This window comes from Gobius niger, assembly GCF_951799975.1.
Source record: "Gobius niger genome assembly, chromosome: 6".
Lineage (NCBI taxonomy): Eukaryota > Metazoa > Chordata > Actinopteri > Gobiiformes > Gobiidae > Gobius > Gobius niger.
In genome coordinates, this window is record NC_136857.1 from 11,647,429 (window position 1) to 11,657,978 (window position 10,550).

General features: G+C 40.7%; 1 protein-coding gene across 1 annotated transcript; it reads right to left on the minus strand.

Annotated features, from left to right (window-relative positions):
* Window positions 1-308: 308 nt before the first annotated feature.
* Window positions 309-4,172, minus strand: gpr157 (G protein-coupled receptor 157; the record flags this gene model as incomplete). Its single annotated transcript, XM_079558547.1, has 4 exons — window positions 309-768; window positions 1,472-1,666; window positions 2,263-2,476; window positions 3,802-4,172. 4 exons carry the CDS (start codon window positions 4,170-4,172, stop codon window positions 598-600), a joined length of 951 nt encoding a protein of 316 aa, XP_079414673.1. The 3' UTR covers window positions 309-597.
* Window positions 4,173-10,550: the final 6,378 nt, after the last annotated feature.

Consider the following 10,550-nt stretch of genomic DNA (forward strand, 5'->3'; position numbering starts at 1 on the left):
ACAACAATGTATCGGATTCCAGCAATACATACAAAGTAAATGTGTTATTAGTATTATCGTGGCTAAAATTAGAAGCTTCACTTAAGTAATTAACGTTCATCATTATTTTTTACAGCACATAACAAAATTATGAGTGATTACTTCCCTAAATTACTGTTAAGCTAGTTATGAGTGGATAAGACTGAATCAGAGAGCTTATCCTCAAGTAATAATAGGATTTACAAAACAATGCAATTCACCTTTTATTTTAGACAATATACATGTGAATATTGAAACATTCTGTAACAAAATCCAACCATAAGGAACAAAAATAGTGTAAAAATATGGTGATGACATAAATATCACAAACAAATGCCGCTGCTCCAAACAAGCAGGCATACACAGACAACATTGGAGTGCATCTTCATAGTGGTATTGTGCAATTTTATGTAACTTTACTCCACCCAGCCCCCAAAAAAACATACTGTATATTAAAGCTTGCTGTAAACGGGGAAGACATCTTCAGCACCTCTAGTCCCAGGAGGCACTTGGTATAATGAGGCGACTATGCCATCCTTCGATCACCACAGTTCAACCTCTGTATATTTATATCCGGTGTCATCTTTCTGTCTGGGCCTGTCCAGTGTCGTCTCCCTCCCCAGCGCCCTGATTGGATCTGCATTTGGAGCAGCAGCAGCACAAAGCGTTGCAGAGGCGCGCTCGTATGGGCCGAGTGAACAGCACAAACATGATGCAGTTGGCCGCTCCCTGAAATGTGTTGCCAATTCCCTGTTGGATCAAACGCAAAAAATAAAAACCGGTTGGCAGTGACATGTTAAAATGATTACGCCATAAAAAAGATTGCCTTGTTTAGAGCTAAAGGGTCCAGAGTAAATAACCAAAGAATATTGTATTGTAAATTATTGCAGTTGGCGGCACGAAGTGACATTTACTTCAATGGGCAATAGGTATTAAATTATCAGTCTGTGGAAAGCCTCAAATGGTGGCGCCAAGATTATTTACCGTGCATCCTTTCCGCATCCCTGCTATAAGCAAGTCAAACGACCATAAAACCAAGTTATTAGCTATATATTATTATATTTTATTATTTGGTTGGGATGCTAAAGAACACAGAGAGACACATGCAAGCAAAGACACTGCGTCAAATTGTAGCCCTCAGGTAATTTGCGTACGTTGTCCTGCGTTTGCACTTACAAACACACTCTCATAGATGCACCAGCCACAGGAAGCACAGCGGGTGAAGTGTCCTACCCAAGGACACGACAATGGTCCGTGTGCATTAGTCTAGGCTGGATTTAAACAGCAAATTTATGAGTGAGCCACTGTTGCTTTGTCACTTTTTGTAGCTTTACGCATTCCCTAAAACTATATTTTCCTTTAGATGGACAACTAAGCATATATTAAAAAAACAATATTAAAATAAATCCTAAATCTATATATTCATCTGTATCTGATGAAGTTAATAACTTACATGCAAAGTGACCAGCACAGGGTTTTGTCTGGCAGTAGAGTTGGCCATCAGCAGAATGAAGCGCACGGTGCTCCAGATCCGCAAGAAGATAAAGATGACTGGGATCAAGGTTAGCTTCATGTCAGCCATCGATGAGAAGGAGTGAGCAGTCGAATTGCTGGCCAAAATGGGACGGTACTCGGACAAGGCTGCGTGCTGCACGAAGACAAAAAGGTGTTAGGTGAAGGGAATTTATTTGTGTAGCACCTTTCATAGATACAGTATTTTTATTCACTTCAAACACAGCGATGGTGAGCCACAGCCACAGCTGCTCTTGGGGTAGGCAGACAGAATTGCAGCTGCGCATATCAGTGCAAACTGCCTTTTAACATCATGCAAAGAGACTATTAATGGAAACTAGCCTAACTGTGCTCGGGAACATTTACATGTTTTTCAAAACATGATTCCCAAAATATAAATAAAAAGTAATGTACTTTTACTGAAGAAGAACAAAAAGGAAGAATATGAAATCACATTTCATCACTCTTTCAACACTGCGTTTATGAGTTTCAGAAACCCTAAAGGCTATTACACAAGTACTTTATTACTGTCTTGCATGACTTCTCCCATCTACTTCCCCACAGACCTTAGAAAACGGCAAAATGTGATCTTTAAAAATATGCAGTTGTGAGAGACTGTTCTTTTCCAAAACATAAGCATTTGTGCTTTGTGCCTAATAGAATCAATTAGCCTTGTGTATTTAATGGATTTTATAGTGTTATTGTGAAAATGTATAAACTGGTAACTCTCACCGCTATGTGAATATGCCGCTTTATCAGGATGTACAGGACAGGTAGAGTGACGTAGGCCAGGAACTCCCAGATCTTTCCAGTCAGCAGCATCCACATGATGTGGTCTGGAGCCTGGATCTTGACCCAGCACCATCCCACGGACACCTCAGATGCATCGTAGCCAATTTTATTCATACACAAAGCCGCAACAGTGATGGCCAACGGAACGCCCCAGCTATGGGAGAGCAACAGGGTCAAGGTTTACAAGCAAGAAAATCTGAGACAATTATAGCCACATGGTAGACCTAAGAGGGGATTAGCGCTAGAAGTGTCACGATATAAATACATTTTTGGGCTCAATATTTACTTTCTGTACCTTTCCCCCTTATTTTTCTGTTGAAAAACTATGATTTTTAACCAAAGCAAACTGAATTACACTATATTTCAATTTTATTGCAGCTTATGTGGTATTTTAGGCAATGCACTTTTGGAACATAGGTTCACTGTCATTTTTGCTTGGAGATAAAAGTATATAACATTTTTATATCAACTTCACAGTTTGCTATTGTGAGAGGCCTAATTAGCACTGGCATGTTCCAGAACAAATAAGACGTAATTTACAGATTGTTTTCATGCAGTAATGTGTAGTTTTACTATTGATCCATAAAGCGTAATTTTATCGAATCCAGTCCAGATGAACATGAAGCTATTTCAGAGAGAAATTACAGCAAATTCAAAGCCTCCCTTCTTTATGTGATGCACTGAAGATTTAATGAATGGCTCAGTTGTGATCCACAAGTCAATAGAGCAGTGGAACAAAATTACAGACAAAGCAGAAGCAGTACCAAGGGGAGGCCAAGGGGTGTGAATGTTTTGCATCCAGAAATAGACCAGTGCAGTGCCAAATCATGTAACAGATTTACATAATCCAAATGAACAGAAGTGTTTTTGACAGGGCGAAGGATTAGGTCATTTTTCAAAATAGGAACGATGTGCAGTGCAAGATTAAATCCTATATTGCAAGCTATGGAATCATGTCATATTGTCATGAAATCTGGGGGAGGTCTTTCCAATTTACATGTTGGATAAGATAAATGAATGTAGGTTATTTCAGATGTCACTTATTTCTTTCATCCTATTCAGATTAAGTCACACTTGAAGGTGCCATCACAAGATATCAATTTTATGATTATGACTTTCCAAAGGGAGATCAAGCGGATTGTCCCCTCAAGGTCTAATAAAGTTGAATTCAAAGTATCGACCGTTCCCATGGAAACAATGATAACGCTAATGATGCTAAATGGCAATTTGGTCAATTTACTTATACAAAATCACTACATAATAACAGTGAAACATTAGACAAGTAACAGTGCGTTATCCCCAGCTAAGAAATAATAAGAGCAATAATTAAAAAAAAATATATTAAGGTTTAGGAAAATCAATCTTCCATCCGATGGTAGAGGTCAATGACTGACTGAAACTCCCGCGATTTCTGAAAACGATCAATTTGCGCTTAGCATAGCTTTTTAGCATAAGTAATAAAAAAAACAGCATACTTACCTAATAACATGGAAGAACAACACCAAACTGTCTGCTGCCCTTTTGTTCGACCTCACGATGAACACGTAAAGGTAAACAGCTATGGCCACAGTCCAGAAAAACGAGCTGGTGTTGGCGAAGGTGGATATCGCTCCTTGAACCACGCAGTCCACCGAGTCAGTGTGAAAGATCTTCCCGATCCCGTAAGCGTACGACACGGCGGACAACCAGTCGGCCACCGAGAGCCACACCAGCAGCTTCCTCGGGGTCGTCCTCAAGTCCGACCAAACAATGTAAGTGATGATGATGAGAGACGAGCCCAGGAAAGACAGCGCGCAGGAAAACAACACGATCACCTGCTCGGAAAAGTAAACCTCGGTCTGGTTTGCCATGATGATGATGATCTCCCCCCCGCGGACTCTGTGCAACTCCTGCAAAACTAGTGGATCAAAACAAGTGCAGCCAGCTTTTCCGCACACTCTGTCCTCATGTTTGACAAAGTCTTTACTTCCTCGTCATACACTTCAAAAATAAGTGAGCATAGCGTCATAGCTTAAGGAACTGCTTGCGTCTTGTTGAACTCGCTGTAAAAAGGAACACAACTAAACTTTTCTCTCCTGCTCTCTCCCCCCCTCCTCCTCTACGCCCCCTCCCCTCTGCTCCAAGTTGCCCAACCGGAACCAGACCACGTCACAGTCAGCTGATGTACGGCGCTCTATTTATGGCCCATAGGATCTCCACTGGTGCAGGACATGCCACAAAGCCATGTAAGAAATCTGTTCATCTGTGATATTGCTCAACCTGGACGTAACGCTTGGATGTACGTTGTTAGAGGTGCTTAGATATTGAAAGCGAATCATGTGTTTACACAATACTTTCAAATAGGCTACCATTTAACCTACCTATAATAACACATTGCAACGTTACAGATGATCAGGGGCGGACTGGGACTTAAAAACGGCCCTGGACTCTGACCAGTGTGGCCCGAATTAGCATAAATGCGCACAGCACAAATACATATTGACATTACCCAAATCTAAAAGCTCCTGAACTGGAGAGCAACAGTGTGACGCCTCATTTGAAAGCTAAGACCTACAAGAGTGATTGCAACTTTTTGTCATGATTTTGTTGTTTTTTTCAATACTTTTGTGGCTTTGTCATTGTGTTTTATCACGTTTTTGTGGCTTTTTTCATTGCTTTGTTGCTGTGTTTTTGTCTCTTTTTTGTTGTTTTTTTGTCATGTTTTTGTTGGGTTTTGTCACGTTTTTGTCACATTTTTGTCACATTTTTTGTTGCTTTTACGGCACATTTTTGTCCCGTGTTCATCCTCGTTTTCGTTTTTTTCTGTTTTGGCGCTTTTCTTTTGAGCTTTTAGATTTGAGCAAAGCTCGGTTAAGGCGAAAAATGAGAGATTAAGGAGAAAATTGAGAGGCCAAACCCGTGGCCCTAGAGCCAGTGGCCCTTCTGTGCTCCTCCAGAATGGACATATGGCCAGTCCGCCCCTGCAGATGATTACAGATAAATTCGGCAAGACTTGCAGCCTATACCGTCCAATGAAGTCATAAATACATGCATGTATTTTCTCAAAACGCAACAGTATTATTTTTATGATTCTGTGCCCATTTTATTGTATAGGTTTTGTTAATGGGAACGTTGGGGCGATGAGGAATCTGATTGAACACACACATTTAAATCCAGTAAAATGTTCCTTCTTTTTTACTTTTTTGCCTAATAGCTCACTTTGGTCGGTCAGATGTGACTATAATATTACAATAACTACACACCAGGCCCAGACAGTGTTAATATCGTCGCATAAAATATTTAGTCTTAATTTTAGTCAAAGTGATATTTTTGACGACTAAAATTGGACTAAAACTGTGACTGAAATGTCCAGATATTTTAGTCGACTAAACTAAGACTATGTAAAAATGAAAGGGAGAGACTAAAATCATCCAAACTTCTATTGAGCGTCTGAAAGAGCCTCAGATCATGTAAATTCACTGCCAAAGGATCTGCTCTGAGCTTTGTTCATGTGGAACAGCTCCATGAAGCAGAGGAACAAGATTAAATATGATTATAATGAATATTATTAATGCAAAGTCGACTAAATTCGTCTTAAATTTAGTCGACTAAATTTACTTGCAATTTTAGTCGACTAAAACTAGACTAAAATTGAATTACATTTTCGTCAAAAGACTAAGACTAAAACTAAATTAAAATATGTTGTCAAAATTAACACTGGGCCCAGATATACAGGGTTGCAAAAGGGTGCATTGAAGCTTAATTTTAATATATTTGCCTCTGTTTTACTTGCACCACAATGTATTTTAATAACAAGCACCTTTCTGAAACTCATTCAGTTTGTTCCAGAGCCAGCGCTGGTACATGACTATTGCCGTTTTCAGAAATTGCATCCATGTGTCTCAGCCAAGCAGTCTTTAAAGTGTGGCTTCTTTGCAGCTAAAGAGACGTGGGATTGATTTTTGACTGTGTTGTCCATGCGTTCCATGTGATTTCCTGTGTTGAAACCCAATGCCTGATGATCGTTTCATAGCTCAGTAATTTGATTTGTTTGCCTCTAGGTGAGCGCTCCTTTTGTTCCCGTTGTTCTCCTCGCTGCCAGACCTGGGCTCCGTCTTGCAGGTCAGTGAGTCAGACCCCGCCGTAGCTACCTGCCATAGTGACCTTTATTAAACCCCAACCTTGAGAGAAAAGAAGTATTGCAGAAGCAGGCGGTGGGTTCAGCACTAGCAGCTTAAAAGATTAGTAACATAACCAAAGTGTTACACAACAGAGGGGGAACAGGGAAGTAGTGCGGGTAAATCAGTGTTTAAAGCCACTGTTATTATATATTGTTGCTTTATAATGTGACAACTGGTAATCATTTGTTTTTATTTTAGACCAAATTATACCGTATTTAAAAAAAGTTGCTCGAGACAAGGAACCTATTTTTACTCCACTTATGACTAAGCGACTTAACTTATGGATCACCAGTCTATGTTTAAATGCTTTTCCGTCTTTGTTGCTAAAATTATCATAGGTTTAGCTCAGGCAAATGTCACAATGGGTTTATATTATTTATAAAAAATGATTGCACTTTTGACTTATTGCGTTACCAAACATCTTCTCTGAATGAAAAAAAGCAAAGTCAGCATACACATATTTAGAAATGATCCCATGAAAGGTCACTTTGGATCCGATGCCTCAAAGAAAATACACCACCGTCTTAATTTCTTTCTTCAGGGATCTGAGGGCCTCACATATTAATAAGGTAAATATTATTACAGTGGCAGGTAATAAATCACGGCTTGAATTATGCAAAGCAGCACTTCTTTGTTGGCTTATAGCCGCGGTCACCAGAGAGTTAAAGAGTAAAATTTATGCTGCCGGTCGACCTTGTAGTGAAGCCCCTTTTTTTTTTTTACTGCTCCTGCAATGCTGCGAATCCTCTTTGTGGCAATGCAGTAGATTAGAAGCATGATGTCTCTACCTCTTGGCCCGCAGTGAGCACATCTGCATTCCCATCGCCGAAACTAATTCCCTCCCCGTACTCTCAAAAAGAAAAAGTCTTCGTGCAGCTTCAGGACAGCAGCTGGTATTAGGATGTCCAATTGCAAGATCTGTATATGTTTGTCTGTAGTCTGTGAAACTGGAATTAGTCTGCACCTGGTGTCCTGCCTTCTCTGCTCACATTAGACCTCGTAACCTCTGCAGCATTCACTTGGCATCATTAACAGTGCGGCGTGGTCACAATTTCAGAGGACATAATCAAAATGTGGATGTGTGGAAATAAATTGCCAATCGATTTAGGGTCATTGACATTTTTATTGAGCGTTTTTCGATAAGAACATAGCAAAAATATTATTACCAAAACTATACTTTATCCCATTTTAATTGAGCAAGCTGCGAGTTCTGTTGTGATCTTCTGGCACAGATATCTATCATTTTGCAGTACTTTCTCAAACACTTTTTGACGTCTAGGATGCTGCAAATATTCGATTAAAATGCTCATGCTTTTGCAACTTAACCAAAGCAAATTCAAGCGGGAATCAATGATGTATGTGTGTGGTTTTTTTGCTGTCGTTCATCTGTCAAAAATGCAGCCTTTCAGGAGCATGATGGGAGGACGGTCACAAGATGGCAGCAGAAGATCATAAACCATGCTGGAGAAGCTTGACGCTGTGATCCAAGTGCATATTGTTGATGTTAAAATGAAAAAAGCCATGCTTGAAGTTAAGCTCTCTGCGTGTGACCCACATCATGTTTTCACTCCTAATTTCCCTTTGTGTCCAGATGAGCGCTCGGGGCCTCTTATTGCGAAGAATTTCTGCGGCAGTATACTTGCTGATTGCTTCGTTCTCACTCCTCACAACAACCAGCTAAGACACTGCCAGAGAAACACCCACAGCAGCCGCATCCAACCGGACCTCCTCCGTCTCCACTTCCTCTGCCGCTGCGAAACATCAAAAACTGTTTTTTTGGTTCCACGCTTTCTCCAGTAAGTCAGGCGTTCACACTTTTTGCCAACTGGGTTTTTGTTGTGGTTGACTATGAAATTCTCATGGTTGGTGGGTCCCGCGCCAGGCCCTGGGAAAGAATACAAGAAGAAAGTGGAAATAAAATTGGGTTCGAAGTATCAAAAAATCATTACAGCATCAGCTTGGTTTGAAAGTGGAATCTCTGTCCTCAGCAATATTGCATGGGTGATAATACATTGATGCTTCTGGCTTCAGTGCCCACAGTGTAGACGCTTGAGGCAAAACAGCTTCTTAACACTAGCCGTCAGCGTGGCTTCCCTTTAAGAGCATAACTTGTCCAAACACCCCCAAAACTAATAATAGACAATGACTCATGATTTAGTAACAAGAGGCTCAGTTTGATGCCTCTCTTCTATTCGTGTGTCCTTCCTTGTGTCCACTGCGCCGGAGCTTTGGTGTCTACGAGTGTATTGCTTACTGTGAAGCTATTTCGGGCCGACTGACCATTCCATACTGTCCTGTCCCTGTGGGCTGTGCTTTGCTGACAAGACAAACACGGATTTGTTACCTACTGCGGGGAAATGTGCAGAAGGTAACAAATGAGGGGTGGGCTGTGAAGGAGAGCTGTACATTAGTGAATGTACAGTGGGAGGTGAGAGTAGAGGCACATTTATGAACACAGGCTGACCTTGGATTGACGCCGTGCTCCAGTGTAATTAATGAAACATTCAGGTTCTATAAGTGCCTTTGTGGTCCGAGAATAAAAATGACCAAAAAGCACAAGTTCATGCCAGAGTTTTTCAATTTAAATGAACCCCTAGAAATTAAGATGTCTAAAAAGAAAAAAGAAATCACACAAATCCCTTGCGTTATCTGTTAACATTTAATATATTGTCTTTATTTGTTGTAGAATTTAAAACACATTTCAAGGATTAAATATTTTCTCCCAATTTATTCTCACTTTTAATATTCTTTGAGGCACCTCCGTATTACTCCCATTTGTTGCGCACTGCTCCTAATGTATATTATCCTGCTGTGACGCCAGCCGCGCTTTAATTTTTGAGCGAGTGGATGTGTGTGTCTCGTTGTGTCGTGCTGTCTGCGCTGAGCATATGATGACAGAAATTCCTTTCCCGCCTTGAGTTGATGTAATCCCCAGCACAGGATTGACAAACAGCACTGAGAGCAGCTCATTGAATGAACTGGTCCAATGACTGCAACTCGGCATCAGCAAAACCAGCAACACACGGCACTCTTACCCTTCAGATCAGATTTTGCAGTATTAGTTTCAACACACACACTCTACTTTATTGCATTGATTATTTTTATTTTACATTTGTCATACTGTACAATACTAAGCCTAAAATGTCCCGTGTACGTGCTACGTTTACATCTAGTGTGTGTGCTGCGTTTATGAAGTTGGAGATATTTAAATACATATTATAGAAGCTGCTGATTCACCTATATATATTTAGAGAACAATTTATATTCTAGACCTATTTTCCTGAATCCATTAAATTGATGTTAGCTGTTATCAAAGGTGTTATTATCTCAGAGATTCCTGTACTATCTAGTTTGGTCATGGGAGGTGTGTGTCTTTTGGTGTTTATTGATTTTGCAAATTTGTAAAGCTTTTTTGTTGTTGCTACAAACCCTGATTCAGTTCTCGGTACAAATTGCGAGGCAAGCGATCGCTAAGTGGGCAACCGGTTACAAAATAAATCTCAAATGAATGATGCCGTTAGATTTCAAACGTAAATGTGTGTAGCGAGTTTATTTTGACTCTCTCTACACCAGACTCACTCCTGTAGTGTGGCTATCTATGACACTGTACTCTTCTGCCATAGACCGACTTCTCCTCAGGACAAACTCAAAGTACTCCCCGGCCCCATCACCACCTACACAGTTTGATCTGGATCCTGTCAGCGTCACCATCCAGCCCACTGCGCTCCACTCCGCCGGTCTCTCCTCTTCCTCTGCATGTCGCGGCTGCTCCTGTGTCAGCTACAACACCCAGACAGTCATGCTTTCCTGCTCCAAACATAATCATCTTACGCCTAACAATGCCATTACTATTTACTGTCGAGGCGCGCTGTTAAACAATGCCACACATGACAAGGACTGTGATGGCATGCGGAGTGAGCTTAGGTGATTATTTCAGACGTCGCGTGTTGTGTGACCTCTGTAATTGTTTTGCTTTGTATTCGTGTGTTTGTTTGTTTTTCGCAGAGTGACACATGAGTGGCTTGTTGGTGCCGTTCAAAGTGGATTACCCCTGGTGACCATAAAACA